General features: G+C 36.7%; 1 protein-coding gene across 4 annotated transcripts; it reads right to left on the bottom strand.

Moving 5' to 3' along the window:
- On the bottom strand, positions 1-10119 carry prr5l (proline rich 5 like). Of its 4 annotated transcripts, none has more exons than XM_053642265.1 (9): positions 9562-10119; positions 7378-7530; positions 5477-5557; positions 5155-5203; positions 4151-4208; positions 3832-3920; positions 3494-3628; positions 3079-3199; positions 1-1403 (listed from the first exon to the last, which is right to left on the bottom strand). In XM_053642265.1, the coding sequence occupies exons 2-9, from the start codon at positions 7488-7490 to the stop codon at positions 1057-1059; spliced, it is 993 nt and encodes a 330-aa protein (XP_053498240.1). In that variant the 5' UTR covers positions 7491-7530; positions 9562-10119; the 3' UTR covers positions 1-1056. The 4 variants fall into 4 exon arrangements, with proteins under 4 accessions (XP_053498240.1, XP_053498239.1, XP_053498238.1 ...); XM_053642264.1 differs by having other exon boundaries at positions 3832-3923; positions 7378-7496; XM_053642263.1 differs by having other exon boundaries at positions 2-1403; positions 3832-3923.
- Between the last annotated feature and the right edge of the window lie 10098 nt (positions 10120-20217).

The raw sequence follows: 20217 nt of genomic DNA, 5'->3' as shown, positions 1-20217 counted from the left end.
TGGGAAGACTACATTGATTAAAGGTTGATTTTAGTCCTAAAGGAAACGACTCTACTTGTGAGTGTCCCATTGGATTGGAAACATAAACTGCTATGTTCAGAAAGCTGACGTGTGTTGAAGGTACCTTGGACACGCAGTCATGACTGCATCTATAAAAAGTATAGTGACTAACCATGAATGACTAGCCAACCAAGAAAATAGAGTTACACAAAGTAACACTTTATTACTACAAACGTATACAACACTGCACATTGATAAACACAATATTTGTCATAACATTCAAACTGAAATTATAATTAAGACAAAATATTTCATGAAATAAATTACTCCTTAGATCAATACATCAGCAACTCCACTATTAACAAATTGTACAGTACATACTAAAATGGCTCAAAACAAGAAAGTGTCACACAGTGTAGTCAAGTCCATAATCCCAAACAGCTGAAAGCTCAGAAAGATTTTGCCTAATACTGCATCTGTGTAAACAGTGTTAGCTCAGCAGAGCTGAAATTCCACATAGCTTTGCCACTTCTACAGCAGAAAATGAGCATGCCTCTTAGAGCACAGCACAGGACACGACTCAGCTAATTATAGGTTTCTTGAAACTCCTCTCCCTTGTGCTTTAAGCATTCAACCAAACAATAATGTAGTTTCCAAGTAAGCATTACAGCTGTTCATGTACACAAAAGGCTTTGTATATGAGAAACTGTGGCAAGAAGTTGTAAGTAGACTGTCTTCCAACATAGGTAAAAATTTCTACAGGTCACAATTAAGTAATATTTCGTGTACACCTAATAAATTATTACTTGTGTAAATTTATAACCAAAAACTAGTACACAAACAGCCATGTAATCAACTTCACAGATTGTGCACAACCCCACTGGCTGATTATGAGGAAGTGGAATGCTGCTGAACACTTTAAGTAGTCAAATTGGCTCATACTGCACTTTAACTTCTGTGATAATCCATACGACTCCACTAATGTAATCAGTGTAAATACTTGAAATAACGACAGTTCTAGGATTGGACTATATTATGATTCTTACAGAACAGTTTTCAACTCATTTCAGTGTTCTGGCATATCTGTGATTTTGTTGTAGTTGACTGAGAGTCCAGGAATACAAGATGACTGGAGAAAGGCCTGGGAGAAGCAGTTCTCTTTGCTTTTGTCACCTGGCCATTATCACCACAATCGGTTCTGTTTGTCATGGAGAGAAACTGGATGTCTGAATGAACATTGGCGACCGTGTGGCGCCGTATTCCAGCAGTCCTCTCCAGATATGCCTCGCCTTCCTGCTCTACAAGAGGCGTCAGCAGCGATTCTGCAGCAAAGTGTGTGATTGTGATCTCTGGCTGGCCAAAGCGAGGTGCAGTCTCCAAACTGGACTTTTCCAAATGACACCCTGGTGCAAGAGTAGGAACAACTGGTTACATTATGTCTTAGTATGAATGTAGCAAGTGATTGTGATAGTCTAAAGCAGGGGGGGTCAAACATACAGCCCACAGGCTAGGACTGGCCAGATAAAAGTTCTAATCCAGCCTACCAAATGAACTGAGAATCTGTATTACAAATTAAAAATTGTCATGTGAACCTCTGTTAATCCACTAGGGGGCAAAATAGAGCAATAAACTAAGGGTCTTAAACTCAGCTTCTGACAAAATATGCTTATATATATATATATATATATATATATATATATATATATATATATATATATATAAAATTCTTCATTATGGAGCTAACATTTTAACACTATAACCATGTCTCTTTCCATAGGAAATAAGAGCAATAATACTTATAACTAATTAGAGGTTTCCCAGCAATGGGGATGAATACTTATGCAATAGCATTTTTTATTTGTAAGTCATTTGTAAACCATATTGATTTTCTTCCCCCCTTCAATATTATGGGCTATTTTTTTGGATTCATAATCTCAGGTGAGTAAAACTATAATTTGGATTTTTTTTGGCAATGACTTTCAGTCTATTAATTTGTTTTGGATGTACAGTACGTACACTCACCATTCACTTTAATAGGAACACCTGTACGCCTGCTCATTAGGGGTGGCGAGTGTATAACAGGAACACATGTACACCTGCTCATTTATCCAATCAGCCAATTGTGTGGCAGTAGCACACTGCATTAAATGGGCTGGCTTGAGTATTTCAGAAACTGTTGATCACCTGGGATTTTCAGACACAACAGTCTCTAGAGTTTACACAGAACGGTGCAAAAAAATGACAAAAACAATTCTGTGAGTGGGGCTCTGCGGTCTGAAAGACTTTGCTGAAGAGAAACACCAGAGGAGAATGACCAGGCTGGTTCGAGCTGACAGAAAGTCTCTAGCAACTCAAATAAGCACTCTACAACCACGGTGAGCAGAAAAGCATCTCGGAACACACAACACGTCAACCTTTGAGGTGGATGAGCTACAACAGCAGAAGACCACATTAGCTTCCACTCCTGTCAGCCAAGAACAGGAATCTGAGTTTCGATAGCCTCAGATTCCTGTTTATACATGACAGGAGTGGAACCTGATGTGGTCTTCTGCTGTTGCAGCTCATCCACCTCCAGGTTCAATGCTTTATGCATGCTGAGATGTTTTTTTGCTCAACACAGTTGTAAAGAATAATTATTTGAGTTATTATATCCTTCCTTTCAGATCAAACCAATCTGGCCATTTTCTTCTGACCTCTCTTATCAACAAGGTGTTTCCACCCAAAGAACTGTTGCTCACTCAATGAGATTTGTTTTTCACACTATTCTGTGTAAACTCTAGAGATTGTTGAGCATGAAAATCCCAGGAAATCAGCAGTTCCTGAAATATTCAAACAAGCCCTTCTTGACCTGTACCTGCATGATTTTTGCACTGCACTGCACCCACATGATTGGCTGATTAGATAACTGCATGAATGTGCAGGTGGACAGTGAGTGTACATTCAATTCATTTGTGCATTCAGAATATACATGAACACATTTACGAGATGTTTATGTTATTGGTTTATTAAACTGTTTTGTTTGGTCCTGGCTGCTTAACATCAAAGGTGTAATGTGGCCCATTATACCCCTGATCTTACCTGAAGTGGAGTCCCTGTGGCTCATGTGGAGGTAGTTACTCAGGTAAGGTTTAATCACCATATCCACTAGTCGCTCTAGAAGGTAGTATTCTTTACTAGGCCCACTAGACTCATGAATGCCCTGTGTTAAAAAAAAAAAAAAGCCTGCAGACATTAAATATGTAGATCTGCAGGCTGTGAACTTGCTTTAAAATGTTATAAAACTGAGTGGTACATTGTGCAATGTGTTTGCATAAATATGTGGGATGACATTTATCTTTTAATATCTGGTCAGTGTGGCTTGTGGCATTTATAACAATGTTTTATGTAAATAAATGTAAATGAAACATCAGGCTACCTTCATAGAGATATTCTGGAGAAAATTCAAATATTAATGCTTTAAATAAAGTCAGAAGCCATGTAATAAAATTCCCACCTGTAGTATGAGCAGCATCTGTACTATGGCAGGAGGGTATGAAGCGGTATGCAGAATGTTCTCTAGGGAAAGCTTCAACAAGACCTGGTCCCTAAAACCCAGCAGAGCCATCTGTCTCACGGTTAGCTCCTGACCCTGTGAGTGAGTTTGCACGTGCACACACACACACACAGACACACACACACACACACACACACACACACACACACAGAGACAGAGAGAGAGAGAGAGAGAGAGAGAGAGAGAGAGAGACACAGAGACACACACACAATCACCACATTGTCTACGGACTAGGGCTGGCTAACAACATTCTGTAGTGAATGACACTACTCAGTTACCTGCACAGGATAGAATATGGCTTGAAGAGTTGGCAGGATCTCTGTGAAATATGTTACCCACATTTCAGACAGAGCCTGGAGACAGTTTTCTTCTAGGAGGGAAAAGAACAACAATAAAAGAAAAGAATCTCAGTTAATATTCCATAGTACTCCACAATATCCTCCTCAAACTAAAACATGCATTGCAGGCCCAGGAAGATACTCAACATTGAAGATACAATATTTTTGGGTAACTAGAACAGTTATTTGACCAACTATATACAAATGGCTTGATGATTATGTTAAGAACATCTGTATAACTATATATTTCAGTACTGACCCTCATGAAGCTGAATTTTCTCCAATATATGTGCCAGGCCTTTGTTCAAGAGCTGATCCTATGTCAAATTAGAATGAAATAATGTTAAAGCATAGGTAGATCAACAATAATTAAAAGCCCAGAATTATTTGCACCCTTCATATTTGGGATTAAACTTTGTAAGTAGTTATTTTCATTATGCAGAAACTAGATCTGGAGTAGTCTGACCTGCAGAGAACAACAGCACTGAACAACTGAACAAAAGGCTGGAGACAATGTTGGACCACCTCTATGCACAAACTTTCAAGATGCTTTATATTTCTTGTTAAATAGACTTCCATCTTAAATTTAGAAAGCCTATTTTCTGTAGAGTTCAAATCCGGAGACTGAGATAGCCATTGCAAAACATTGATATCATGTTTCCGGAACCATTTCTTCAATGATTTGGTTGCATGTTTGAGGTCATTTTGCAGACTGATGATGTGCTTGGCCAAAATGTTTTTGGTTTTTTTTTCCCCCTCATCTGGCCATAACACATGGTTGCCATTGTAATTCTATTGATGCTGTTGGTGATGTATTTTTGGGTTGTTCTCAGAAAGTGCTTTTTCATACTACTCTTACAAACAGCTTGTTGTTATGAAGGTGGCATCTCATTGTTGATTGTGAAACTTCAAAACCCAAAGAATCAACTAAAATGTGCAATTCTGGAACTGTTATCTCCAAGTTGTTCTTAGCTTTCTCACCATCTTCTTCACCGTACAGGGGAGAACAGTATGCCCATGTTCTCCTCCCACAAATTTTCAACTAACTTGAATTTTATTATTTATCATGGACCTGATTTTGCTTAATGGCACTTCCTAGAGACTGAGAGAAATAAAAAAATATTTTATATTTGTTTGCATCTATTTTAAATACTGTTTAGGGTATCAATTTTACTGTGATTTTAGTTGAAATTTTAAACTGTGTGTTGTAATTATTTTAGGCAAACAGCTGAGCTCCTTATCTGAACAGTGATCATGTTATACCTGAAAGTATTCTGTAATGAAGGAGCCAAGTTCTGTCTTTTGAAGCCACCTGAGTACACAAAGATATAATGGAGCAAAATGAGCTAAAATCATCATGATGTCCTGTCACTATTAAGCTTGCACTGTGAAATGACTTGTGGAAATATACTGACACTTAAATTTTACAAATAAATAATTATACAGAATAACTTCAACTAAATTCACAAAATTTAGTTCAACTAAATTCAAAATAAATTCAAAAACTAAACTGGAGTACATTTGTATCTGTCAGTGCAGATTTGACATTTATTTATTTATCCAAATTTTTATTATTTTTCCCCACCTGATGCTTTCATTCAGACTGTACAGCTCACTGGTCTGTAGCCCTCCTCCTTGAAATACTTTGATGACAGCAGATTGGACACTGCAAAGTACATCAAGTGAATCAGCTTCTAGAACCCAAATGTGATCTCACTGCACCATTTCGATATGGAAATTTGTGAACGATACAAGCAGTCAGAATTGCACAGTCATGCATAGCTAATAAGCAGGACTTCCTCTAGGAGTGTGCCACATAAGCATTTAAAAATTCTTGCGTAAATCCTTTCGGACGAAATGAGGATGTGTATTTCCTTCTCTAAAGTCACCATACCCTCCCTTTTTGTCCCTGAACCCCTTACAACTGAATAACATCCTGCTCACCACTTCCTGAAAGTGAGGCAGCAGCAGCCCTATTTCCAGTTAGATATAAAGAGGGCAAAAAGCTGAATTGCTTGTTTTTTTGTCCCACATACATGTGCACAGTCAGCATAACCCACACATATTTTTAGTATGATCATGTTTCCTTAGCAGTGATGTAACACTTTACTAGTTCACAAGCTAGCTGTTTTAAATTAAAGGGGAATTATTCCAATTTTTCAAAGACTTGTATTAAATTAATTTAGTGAAGTATACAAATTGAGCAAAAAGTTTGGAAGAAAATAATTCAATTTCCCTTTTATTTCCTTATACCATTTGTGTTAGGAACCATGAGTTACAGGATCAACAACACACACATATAGCAGTTTTACATTCTTCTGCATGTGTCCTCTGAGTTTTTATATTTAATGCAATAAATTGGTTTTCTTTAGGTAAGGTCCTGCATGTATTTCACCTGTCTAAGACAGGCACAGTCTTGCTGCCTTATGCCAACAAATAACTAAATAGAAAAAGTTGTGGCTACTGGTATTCATCAGTGAAGCTGCAGGAAGATATACGGAACTCAACATACAGTAGGCTGTGCTTGGCAAAAAATAGGCTATAGTGGTAAGCTATAGACAAAAAAAATCTATTACAGATCAGATATCTATTAGTCAAGTTCGCTTACTTAACTAACATTTGGCCATGAGCATGAGCTTATTTCTCTGACCATCATCTCTTTCACTTCAATTTAAGTAAGCAGAAAAAAAGTTTCCAAAATTGCCAAGTTCATGTGAGTCAGAAAATGGTCGTCGTTCGTGATGCACAAGGCCGTCATTTTCTCATCTCTAGACACACCGAGTTATTAAATAAGTGGCATTACAAAGTTTGGCAGCACAGACATTCAATTTTGGTTGACATTTGCTGCAGCTACACCCCAGTTTCCATCAACCTTGTACTGTTTCTGGTTCTCTCTTCTGTAGAACCCAGTTGAAATTCTTACAGCTCTGTGACATTTTGGAAACGACAGACCTGCTGGGAATCCTAGTACTTTGTGAATATTCACAATAAGTAGGCTAAATGTAAATAAACATTCTTTGTAAATAAACAAAAAGGCTCACAATAGTGGTGTTGACGGATTCTACGTATAGTTTACTGTAACAACATAAATGCCTGCAATGGTTTGGAGGTCAATGTATATGAATCACACTGACACAATATGCAAGCTTTTACATGCTTTAAATATTTCGAATCTCCAGTTCAAACCAATGCCGTGTAAATTCTCTAGAATGGGGTATTATTCATCAGAAATTTTTTTTTATCATTTTGTGTTACTTCTCACTCAGTACATTATGACACAATATTAAAAAAAAATCAGCAGAATTTGCCATTTCATTCATTTGTTTGATCTATTAAGCTTCATAAAATCTAGTTTAAATTGTTATTTTCAAGTGTTTTATGTAAAAATCAAAAGGCATTGTTCTTTATTATTCGAGACAAATTCCAAAGTGCCCATACATAAGTAGGATGTTTCAAATAAATCTGCCTGTAGCAGCTTACACCCACCTATTCCAGATACTTGCAGTGGAGAGTTGTAGGGATGGTGAACTTGCGTGAAAGCGGGCCAGGTCTGACAGCACTGGTGAGCTCATAAAGCGAGGACGCCGAAAAGATCCCATCACACACTGTAAGTGAAGGCCACCAGGTAACAGAAGAATGCTAGTGGGTACAAATGAACTCAAGTCAACTTGTACTTCCTCTGTAGAAATGCACTCACGTGAGAGAAAGTGAGTACAAAAACTGTTACAAGAGTGCTGTTTACACCATATTTATCTGTGATGACTCACAAAGATAGATATGCATGTCATACTGAAAGCCACATACAACGCCTAACACAGCCGAGCTCACTTCCTTTAACCTGAACTCTTCCTGCCTAACCCCTGCACGATGGTGTGCCCTGCATGCCTGTGTCTATGGCGTACAGTATAATTTTATTGAAGTAATTGACTTAAATGGTCTGTTAATAGAATTTTAATGCTACTGATACATGTGAATATGACAGCTATCTCCCTCAAGTCATGCCTCCCTCATCAACTCATGCATGCATATTTAATGAATGTGTTGTACAATTCTGACTCAGGCCATACTGCTCACACATATCCAGGCAGCACTCCACCCCAGCATGCTGTGGCTCAGTCCCACACACATCTGATACCAGATTCAAGGGCTTAAAATAAAGTTTGACAGCACTGTGTCAAAATTCTAACTGTAACTGACTTTTTTTTAAAGGCATATTTCCAGGACGCATGAATCTGGTAGTGAGTGGCTGGCTGGCAATAATATGGACATTGGAACTTTGCATTGTTTAAAAACAAAGCTACAGACTAGACATTTCCAAGAAGCCAATTTCCTTTAACTGTGATCAGATTGATATATTACACAGCTTAAGTAAAGGCATAACAACGAGACTGTAAACGAAAATGACACGCACTCTTGCTTGCCATCTGGTAAACATGGGCATGTAAGCTTGGCAAGATTATGCCCATTGCAGTTGATTCATGAGCAGCTTTTGGGCTCTTGGAAACACACTATAATGATAGCTTGCCTATGAAAAGACATGATATTAATCAACATGATGTTATATTACAGATCTCTGCTTATTACATAGTGCCTTCAGATCCCAGTCATGTGGTAGGATTTGTAGATTGTTTACATCAAGGGCGTTATTGTTTTAGGGCATTTAGAGAGTGTGTGTTAAACTTATTCTGCTATCTTGTGATGGTGCCGTCATGAGAAGCTATTCACGAGGGTTAAGCTAGTTAATGTAATTAAACACAAAGGCCCTAGAACTGAGCATGGACTTGACTAGATCATGTCAGCTTAGCTCAATTGAGAGCAACAGTAATATTTTAGGAAACTGTGAACTTTGAATAGGATTCAGAAAACAAAAAACATTCAAGCTTTCCTATGGATGAAATAATAATAATAATAATAATAATAATAATAATAATAATAATAATAATAATGACCACAGAAATGTTTTCATTTCCCTGCTGAAAATTCCAGCTTAGTCTGACCAGCTACCAAAACACAGGAAGAGCTGCTCAAACTGGTAGACCATCCTTACTAGCTACTGGTACATTTCTGACTTATCAGAACTATTTACTTTAGCACTTATCACTGCTAATGCAACACTGCAGACAAATTATTTTAAGGAAAATTACACAACAATAAGGCAATGAGAACATGTATTTCTTGATCACTTTATTCAAGTAATCAGGAAGCTCTGATATAACATAGTGTACCTGTTTGACCTGGAGCTGGTCAGTCTAAGCTGGATTTTTTTTCAGGAGAGTAAAAGTTACAGTCGCATAGTACCACTTACAACACTGTTATCTTAAATAACATTTCATTTAAAGTTTAGAAAGTGCTCAGGGCTACTTTTAAGCCGTTAGGTCGTACTCTGAGCCGTGTGAGGTCAACATCAATGCTGGCTGAGCTTCTCAGACTGGGAGCATCACGCCACTTTCACTTCAAATTGGCAAAACGACGCTTAGGAGAGCAGCAGCAGCAGCATCTCATGTAGCTAAAGCACTCTGCTTCAACTTTTAAACCGAGTATTTATTAACAGCAAACATAATTAATAGTTGAAAAAAAACAACAACAAACAAACAAACAAACAAAAAAAACAGGTTACTGCATCTCGGACAATTAATCTACACACACACACACACACACACACACACTCACCGAGTCTTGGTCGCAGCCTGGATAAAGTTGCCTCAGGGTTTCACACACTCTTCAGGTACAAAAGCGCTAATGTCTGTCGAAGTATTAAAATTACAGACACAGCAATAAAACTGAAAGGCTACTGGTTAGAAGGCAATGAAATGAGCTTTGAACTAGCAGTGTGTGTGTGTATATGTGTGTGTGTGGGGGGGGAGGAGTTAGTATGTCACACACTACTGCTTCACTTGATCCGCACACAAGTGGCACTTTTCATGACAGAATACGCGTTATGCCTATCAATTTGAAGTTTAGCTCCTGTGTACTGTTCAGTATTAGGAATGTTGTGTCCCATTCCAGCACGCTGTCTCCTCAGACATTATAGCAGTACACCTGCTTCAGTCATTTTCGATGAATGTGTGAATATTCTCAGAGAATATTAAAGGAGTCATATCATGATTTTTAATGTTTTCCTTTTGTTTGCGTGTGTAAGGTATGTGTTTGTGCATGTATAAAATCTGCAAAGTCACAAAGCTCATAGTCACCCCCAAAGGGATTTATTTTATCTAACAGAGAACACTACCAAACAATGCTATTAGAAACGAAGCTCCCAAAGCCATGAAGCCATGTGTGCACAGGTGCGAGTGTAAATAAGACATTCTGGTAATGGGACAGACAATAAAAATGGTCTAGATTTACACTAGTCATTTGAAACATTATTTTACCTTGCTAGCTATGTATGTATTTATGTATATATGTATTTGTATGTATGTATGTATGTATGTATGTATGTGTGTAAGTATGTGTGTATGTATGCATGTATGTATGTATGTGTTTATGTATGTATGTATGTATGTATGTATGTATGTATGTATGTTTGTAATGCATACAATCATAGGTGAATAGCTTCAATTAATGTTCACAATCAAACATCAGAATGGGGAAAAATGTGATCTCAGTGATTCTCACCAGAGTGTTTCTCAACCCTTCAATAACTATTGGAGCAGGGATAGTTTACTTATTTCGCATCATTAATTATTTGGAGTGGTAATTAAAAACAAACTTCCTTTTTTTCAGTTGTTGTTGTTGTTGTTGTTGTTTGCAATACAGCTTTTTTTTTGTACAATCATGATGCGATAAAGTATTAAGACAAAGTGGCCTAAATAAAGACAGTAGGCTTTAAAAGTGTGCATTGGGTTGTGCTTGAACCTTCAGATTAAGTCTACTAAGTACTTTTTTCCCTCCACACTTTAAGTTTGATTAGTTTCATCTTCCTGTTCGTTGTATATAAACCTAGGTTTAGAAACTCTGATTATTCATTACTGAACTTGTGACATCTGGCTCAGGGCTATTTATTCACAACACTGATTATTTTTATGTTAGCTGCGTCACCAGCTGTACTTGTTTTATGCAGATATATGACTTGGTCTGTGCCAAATCATTCTGAAAGATTTTTTTTCTTTCTTACCCACCAGCAATGTTTATGCTGGTTCACACTTCCTGACTCAAGCAGTTGTTTTCAATTTTGTGTTGTCAACGTTAATAACAAATACAAATATATCTAAAAGTTAACTTTTAGTTTGCATATAAACAATTAGAGAATTAGAAATACTCTATATGTACTGGGTAGGATAGGAAACATGGAAAGCCTACTAGTACCTCCTCCAGGTTCTCTATGCATACTGTCTAAATTTTGAAGCACAGCATGCTGGTGACATCTAGTGGTCAACCCTGTGTAAATGTATGTGGAAAGCCATAATACAAAACAACTCAATGAAATGGATTACTCATTGTGTATGTTTATTTGCATATAGTTTCATGTACATGTAGTCTGTATATCCTGAAAAAACACTTGTATATTTGTTAAGAACATACAGGTCTTCATATATACTTAATTTTTATATATTTTATTTTATGGTTATGTTATATTATTATTTCAAATTATCCTGTATTTCTTTTAAACATGCCTTTTCCAACGCAACCTATGTGTAATGCAATATATAAACCAAAAATCTAGCTGCTTAAAAACTCAATTGCATTCCAAGAATTGCAGAATAAAGTATCAAATATCTACCACCTGACCAGAAGCAAGTGCAATGGGAGAAGCAACTAAATGCAGGAGTTAGATTAAGCACTAGTACACAGAAGTGCTACACAACTAATAACATAGCAGTCATGCTATCAATAATCATGATACCTATACAATAATACACATTAATAATCCTGGCTTGATTTGAGGAGGATACCATTCCATCAGCATATCAATTACTCAAAAACTCATTGTAAAACTGACATTCCACAATCCATCTCGTTTGGATTACTTTTTTTTTTAAACCTATTAAGGCGTCCATATTTATTTATATAATTCCATCATATTTACACATAACATTGCACTGGGTGTATCAGGAGTTCCCTTATCAGTCCAAGAAGTTATGATCAGGACAAAGCACGTTTTGCTTCTACTGAGGAAGAGGTCAAGTCTGGCAGAAGAGTGGAATATGAATTATGTTTTATTATATTTGAACCTTTTCTGAGATTTTAGCTTGTAAAGAGTTGATATTTATCTGAAGCCCTCTGAGAAAAAAAAGAACAAAATGAGCACAAAAACGAAACCATTCAGAATACATGGTCCATGCTACATAATATTGTTAAAAATACTGGTTAAAACAGAAATAATTTTTTCCTCAAATAACACTTCATACACTCTCTGTGCAATATTATTTTCTAAATACAGTTTAACATATAATCCTAATAAGGGAATCCAAAACTTGTAAGATGTCTTAGCCTATAATGCGCTGTAGATGGCAATGTAAGACCATGTTGAACCGCTTAAGCTTTTTGAACTGTTTGTTGTTGCTGCATATTATGACAATCAGATAATAATTTATCACATTTATCCACTAAAAGAAATCAGTAAAATATATCAAAGGAGCAATTTGCATCTTTTTTGGCTTCACTGTGATAGAAACACAGATGTAATTATGTCTTTCTCTGTCACTGATGGACATACTCCTTTCTGACATTATTCTTGGTGTGGTGCAGATGGTATCTGAGGTTGCAGACCACTGGGAGAGCGCAACAATAGGAGTGCTGTGTGTAACGGTGATACATAAACAGAGACGGGTGTCAGTGGGCTGTAGTTAGAACCATCGATGGCTTCTTTTGTCCTTGACTGCAAAGAGTTCCTTGTCCATCTGTCATCACATATTATTATTGTTGCCTGACCCTGCAAAAGCATGCTCCTTACTGAAAGGTTATTATTATTATTATTATTATTATTATTATTATTTTATTATTATTATACCTGTAGTTCATGGACACACTGCACTAAATATATTATTTACATATTATCCTTACTCAGTTTTTATCTTAATTCAGTTATTTTATAGTTCTTCAGAGACTGGGATTTGAAAACCCTTACTTTAGGAAAAACCTAGCAGGCTCATCAGAATTACTTTATTAAATACTGTACTTAGCTTGAATTAATATGAATATTTATCCTAAAAGAAAATAAATGTGCTGATCCATGTAGCCAGCTGAGAAAATGTGAATCAGCAAAGCAGCAAAACAGACAACAGTCACTGGATTAAAAAAAAAGATCCATTTCCTACAGAGCAGATGCAAAAACAATCAATCAAACAAACAACAACAAAAAACTCAAAATGATGTTGCAAATCATTTGCACAATATAATCCATCTCTGGACCTGGGCCCTGACTGCAGGATTTATGCTAGCTTTGCACATGAGAGGCTTGCCCTGGACAGGAAAAACATCTTCAGCCTACAATGATTAATGACGAGAGCAATGAATTTAAGGGACAACATGGCAGAAGCAGTATTCGCCTTTCTCACTTTGTGTCTCTCTGATGCTCTGTATAAACTGCTTTTTTATCACATTGTTTTTTTTCCCTCTACAAAATATACATTTATCCTGTATTCTTGGACTTGCTACTTATATTGTATGAATAAGGTTTCATATTATATACCATTCATATAATGCATACTTTTTTAATCTTAGGGTGTCAGTATTCTTTGTCCTATATTAATTAAATAATTCATTTATTTATTCACTCATTCATAGGGGTAGTAGGTATAGCTCCAAAATCCAAAAACAATGGTGGAAAACAGGCACAGGCCAGGCAATGTACGAATGAGCAAAACTAGGAAAGAGCAAGACAACATACAAACAAAATTGAGAACCAGGAAACAATGCAGAGATCAGTGGCTTGGAATTGTCACTAGCTGTGTGCTAGTAGCTAAACTTTGCAAAGTGTGTTTGAGAGTCCAGGTTATTTAAAGGGTGAGTCCAGATTATTAAAAATCTGGTGTACTTGAACATGTGATTGGGGTTTGAAGTCTGTGGTGCTGCTGAGAAATAGAGGGATTTGAGCATGTTGTTCTGTAGCAGTACATTCTGGGAGTTTGGGGTATGACCTAAAACTGGCCATAACATGACACAAACAGGACAAATAAATTATTTCCTTATCTTTTTTCATTTATTGTCTACAATAACACATACCAAAGAATCAAAGAATGTTAAGAACTTGGTTTGGGGTAGGGGTGGACGTACAAAAGGGAGATACCTCTGAATTACATATACACTATATGGCTAAATGTATGTGGACACCTAACCATCACATCCATACGTGGCTCTTCCCCAAACTGTTGTCACAATGTTGGAAGTATTCAATTGTCTAGAATGTCTTTGTATGCTGTAGCATTATAATTTTTCTTCACTGGAACTAAGAGGCCCAAATGTGTTCCAGCATGACAATGCCCATGTGCACAAAGCAAGGTCCATGAAGATATGGTTTGCCAAGGTTGGAGTGGAAGAACTAGAGTATCCTACACAGAGCTTTGACCTCAACCACACTGAACATCTTTGGGATGAATTAGAATGTTGACTGCATGCCAAGCCTTTTCACTAATGCTCCTGTGGCTGAATAGGCAAATCCCCACAGTCATGTTCCAAAATCTAGTGGAAGGCCTTTCCAGACCAGTGAAGGTTGTTATAGCAGCAAAATGAGCACCAGTTAAATATTAATACCCATGGTTTTGGAATGGGTTCAGGAATGGGTTTTGGAATGTTCAACAAGCATATAGGGGTGTAATGATCAGGTACCCACATACTTTTGGCCATATAGTATAGGACAAGATTGTATTTGCAGAATATCTTAATTTTTTCTTGATGCAAATTTAATGCTCACCTAAACTGGATTAATTCCAGGCCCTTTATTGGTTTTCTAGTTCCTAAAACATTTACATTAATATTTGCATAATTTTCCAGGTGTCCAAAAACTCATACAGAAGTGCTTCATCTACCATCATCACCACTGAAAATAGATTGTCACTCAACTACACATATGCCAGAGACAAAGAATGTCATGAAGTTAAAATACTGCTAAAAAGGAGTTAGTTTGGGAGTTAGTACTTATATTTTGTAAATTTTACATGAAATTCAGTGCTCATTTAAGTGTTTAAGGAAGTGGTGGATCTGTCGTTTTCATGTAAAGTTAGCTGTACAGAATGTACAGAAAAGAGTCTTGATGCACATCTTGTGGGTTGAGGTATGGCAGCTCAAATCAATCCTTGCTTGTAGCTTGAAAGGAACGTGGTACAGCGCCCTGCTTTAATCAGTGATTTAGGTAAGTGGTGCTGGTAATGGTTAAGAGAATTTGTCAAATCCATAAGGGATACATGAGGGATTTTGGCTAAAATACCTGCAACATTCCAACAATTATCTGCATGAACTGCAGAGGTGTAGAGGTTAGAATTTGGGTAGCAACGTTAATTTCAAAGGCAGGTAGTAACCACACCCGAGAATGTGCATAATTTAGTAAAGATCAGTCCTTTCCAACTAATGCTCTCTATCAAACACTGAATTATTGCATATTCTATTGGAAAAGCTAAAAGCCATACAGACATACTGACGATATCTGCACTGAATTTTAGCTGAAATATAGTGGTGGGAAGTGTCTGTTGTATGGAAATGTGTTCTACCCTCCTAACATTCATTGATGTTAAACACACTGTAACACAGGGAAAAGGATTGAAATGCAGAAAGAGACTAATCCAGCCATTACCAAGGCTAAGAATAATCCTGCTCCACATAAATGAGACTCTCTGATCCCCTCCACAGACATTGCTCCATATCAAAAGGGGTCTTTGCTGACTTGCCAAATAGAGGCTTGTTGTGTAACACTACTGCATGTGTGATGAGGGAGGAAGTCCAAACCAAGCTATATAGTAAGTGGTGATTCCAGGCAAGTGGAATTTTTTTTTTTTTTTACGGTTAAAAAAGAATTCAACACATGAAAAAAATATTTAAATAATTCAATTTGGTCTATATTTACCTGCCTCAACTTGGCCATCTGAAATGTTAAGGGAAAATGCTATCATTTAACCATCAGAAATAACAATGATGCATGCATGTCCAGCTCTTCCAAGGCTTGGACATTTCCCCACAGAGGGCTGGAGTGGAATTGTCCACTCTGTCACATGCTCTTCTTTCCTGGCATCTTAAGTTTACCCACCTTTCCCTGGTGCTGAGTGTTCAGCTCCTCCAGGGTTAGTGCTATCCACAAATATCCTTATTGTACAATTTTTAAAAGTCACAAAAATGTAACTTAAAACAGAATTATTAGATTTCTGCCTTTTCTGCTTAATGTCCAAGCAGAAGAAAAATATTTGATACATTTCTCTTGATGACAAAGTAGGTGCATAGGGACAAATCTGTCTTTTGATTTGTTTGAAGAACTTGATGGAAAACTAAAACACTTTCACTGGCCTGTAAGTTCACCAGAGCTCGATCCCATAGAAATGAAGTGACACATGAAACAATTTTTTTGTCTGGGGAGCTCTTCTGCTGCCTGGGTGTGCAATTCAGCAAGTTTCTGGGTGTCTATTTTTGTGTTTCACCTGCTGTTCCACAAGTTTTGGCATTGAGATCCAGTAATTTTGAAAGTCAGTCAGTGTGTTCCAGTGGTCCATCATCCTCTTCAAATAAATCACACACAGATTTAGCCCTATGCACTACGCAGTTGTCATCCTGCAATGTGACAGTGGATGCAACTATTTTTTTTTTCTGGGGAACATATGTGTACTAATGTGTACTAAAATGGTAAATGGGGTGCACTTATATAGTGCCTTTTAACCTTAGTGGTATACACACACACACACACACATACACAGACACACACACCAATGGCAACAGAGCTGTTATGGAAGGCGCTAGCTGCTATCGTGAGCAACTTGGGGTTCAGTGTCTTGCCCAAGGACACTTTGGCATGTTTACGTATGTGGGCCGGGAATCAAACCGCCAACCCTACGATTAGTAGAGTGGACCACCTGATCCCCCCACTTATGTGTACCTTCTTGTCTAAATTTGTCAAAATTATTCATAAAAGGCTACATTAAAAGATATGCATACTGTTTCAATGGTTCTATGGTTGTGCAGAAAACGAGACATTTTGCAAGACAGTATGATTTCAACTGTTTATCCATAACACTGAAATGACCAGTATATAAACTTTTAAATATATGAGAAATTCTTATTGGTCCTTAGTCAAATATATTATAATATAATTACACTTAGAGGTCTACATACTTCACTTGTTCATTCAAAAGCTGCTAAAACGGTAAAAATCACAATCAGAAAAATCTAATTTATCTAGTATGTCTTATAGGATTACAATAAACCAAATAGAAGATCATTAAACCAATTTCTGGACATTATTACTCATTTCAGACTGATAGTTTTCTTATTCTGTTGGCAGATAATTTGACTTCTTTCTAGAAATAAATGCTTAAAATGAGCAAAATTATCTGCCAATAGAACAAGATTATTTCAAGCTTGAAATGAGTACAAATGACTTGAAACAGGTTTAATAATCGTATATTTAATTTATTTTAATCTTACAAAAGGAAATACTAGATCAACTTGACTATATTCAAGGTATTTCCACTTGCTAAGATGTCATTTTTTTCAGTGTATGCGTTGACTCCAGCTTCTTAACAAGCTGGTAAGAATGCTAGGATAAGAGTTTCCCTGTAGTGTACATGTGACAAAGTTTGTAAAAAAAAATTTCTTTATTTCTTTATTTTCATTGCACTTTACTATCCTTCCACTACCACACAGGAGAATTTGGCTATTTCCTCTGCTTTTCATTCTTCATTTTGCCCCCACTATTCCTCAAAGTTGCAGCCCAAGTATGGATAAATGGATAAACAAACAAACAAACAAACAAACAGACACACAAATAAATGCATAATTACAGTAAACACAATGCATACTGACTAGGACCCTGAATAGTAGAGGACAATTTGAGGATGTGGGTGGAAAAAATAGACTCGAGTGGCAGCTTGGGAGCCTTGGAGTCTGAGATCTGTAGTTTGCACACCTGAGGTGGGATATTGCAAGTGTGCGGACTGACAGAAGTTGGGGGTCAACCTCTAGGGAGGTTTCAATTCATAGTTCTGTGATTGCAATCGGCAGAAAGGAAGAAGTGAAAGTAAAATAATAAGTGAAAATATGTACTTTAATCAGCAAAGATTTTTCTGCATACTTAAATGATTTATAATCCCACTATTCTGTGTCACCCCGAAGAGGATGGTTCCACTCAGGTTTTCCTTGCTAATGAGTTTCTCATTAGGGATCTATATGTACATATAGATTTATGTAATGATACTGTGTGACAATGCCTATTGTTAAAAGTGCTATAGAAATCAAATTGAATTGAATTTAAACACTAAATATGTTGTTTATAGTTTAGCATAGCTTCTAATAATAAATGTATTATAATTTATTTATAAATGATATTATATTATAATCATTGTCATTTTATTTGGTCTTTTTTTAATCCTGTATATATCACCATGCACATTTCCTTGCACCAGCACACAGCTAATACCACTAATCAAGGAAATTATCAAGCCCTTTATTTTTGGAGAGAGAGAGAGAGAGAGAGAGAGAGAGAGAGAGAGAGAGAGAGAGAGAGAGAGAGTGACTGTAATGGCATTGCTTTTAAGGCAATTAGATGCACTCAATTCCTGGAAATATGTTCATTGTCTTACTTTGCTTTTCCATAGCCAAGAGAAAGAACAGCTTCAAAACATCAAACCTATATCTCAATTGCTTGTCAAAGTTACTGTATTTCAAACTCAGAGTGAGTTTAAAAAATAAATTTTAACAGTTAAAATAATCAGCAACTGATTTGAAACAGGGGTAATATAATTATGAAGTAAATCATGAAATCATGTGTGGATTGGATTTTTAACTCAGATTGACTGTGTATGTAGATGACACATCAGAAACAAGAGTGTCAACACTGGTCATTCTGGAACGAATCCTTATGAATATTAAAATGCTGCATTTATTTCAATACAAAAAAAAACACATTGTTAAAGAATTCAAATACCTCATACCTCAGTCAGATTTCTGTCTGCTTTTATGAGAATTTAATCTGTCCTTTATATGGAACATGAACCCACTTTTGCAAAATGAATCATGGGAGGTGATGGAGAGAAACATAAAAAGATTAACACACGGCGAAGACTAATTATGGACTAAGAATGGGGTCAGAGAGAGGTTGCATCTGATCTGGTTAAACTATGAGTGGGATGAAGTAATTGCCTTAGTCAGTTCTTCCAGCTCCCACTGTCCAATTCCTTACTTGCAACCATATATTTTAGTTTTGCTTTTCTTCTGTGGTGTTTTATTATGTGGACCAACCTACATAGGTTTCTTCATATCTTCATAATAATGTCAGACAAGTGCATACTGGAAGGATGCATCTTTAGTACAGTGAATCATTAATTCATCCTTACACACTGGTCAAGGTGAGCAAAGTCAAGTCTATTCATATTTACGGAACAGCAAACCAGCCAACATATCACTGAGCAGTATTTTCTTAAACCAGTCTACTTAAGCATGTGTCTGTGGCGCAACACCAGTAAATTTATTATTAACAATAAATTATTTCTTGTCTCTAGTTTTTTCTTTCCCTTTTTTACACTTTGAAGGTTGAGATTTATCAGGGGAATTTGGGGGGCATAACTACAGACTAGGTGCTGGATGAGCCATCTGTTCAACAAGCAACACAACAACAACAAAAACAGCTAGCTTTTTTTGACACACAAATAAATTCGTATTAGCAACCGTATGAGCCTGTCACTAATTAATTTCATTTAATATTTTTAAATTGATTTCTGTCTATCTACCTTTAGGTTAACATATTGAAACATATTGGTCATGATGATACAGGTGTTGCTGCTCACAGTCTCTGGTTCCAGCCTGAACTCCAGTTACTCTCTGAGTTTCACATGTTATCCTTAAGTCCTCCGAGTTTGCTGGTTTCCTCTTATGTCACAAAAATATTCCAGTAGTTGGACTGGCAATGCTAAATTACCTTTAGGTGTGAATGTGTGTGCACATGGTGCCCCACAGTGGGTTAGTGTTCCATCCAGGGTGTATTCCCACCTAGACTAGTTAGTGAAGTTACTGAAGGTGTATGAATGAATTGTCATGACACAATTTACTAACAGACATGCAAACCTGCATTGCAGATAATTCTCTGAGTTGACTTGGTAATGGATTCACTTCCCCAAAGCACAATATAACCATCCTATTGTCTTTTGTTTTGCCATTTCCTCCCTGCATATAATAATAATAATAATAATAATA

Source organism: Ictalurus furcatus, chromosome 14 (assembly GCF_023375685.1).
Source record: "Ictalurus furcatus strain D&B chromosome 14, Billie_1.0, whole genome shotgun sequence".
NCBI lineage: Eukaryota > Metazoa > Chordata > Actinopteri > Siluriformes > Ictaluridae > Ictalurus > Ictalurus furcatus.
Note: the sequence above shows the minus strand (reverse complement) of the source record. Positions and strands in the feature narration are given on the sequence as shown.

What these genes read in the sequence shown, in the direction of transcription:
- prr5l (XM_053642264.1), bottom strand. Translation starts at nt 7,490, where the DNA reads ATGGGATCTTTTCGGCGTCCTCGCTTTATGAGCTCACCAGTGCTGTCA. An exon ending in TCATTACAGAATACTTTCAG is followed by an intron (nt 4,209 to 5,154) that starts GTATAACATGAT and finishes AATTTGACATAG; the next exon opens with GATCAGCTCTTGAACAAAGG. An exon ending in CCATATTCTATCCTGTGCAG is followed by an intron (nt 3,629 to 3,831) that starts GTAACTGAGTAG and finishes ACTCACTCACAG; the next exon opens with GGTCAGGAGCTAACCGTGAG.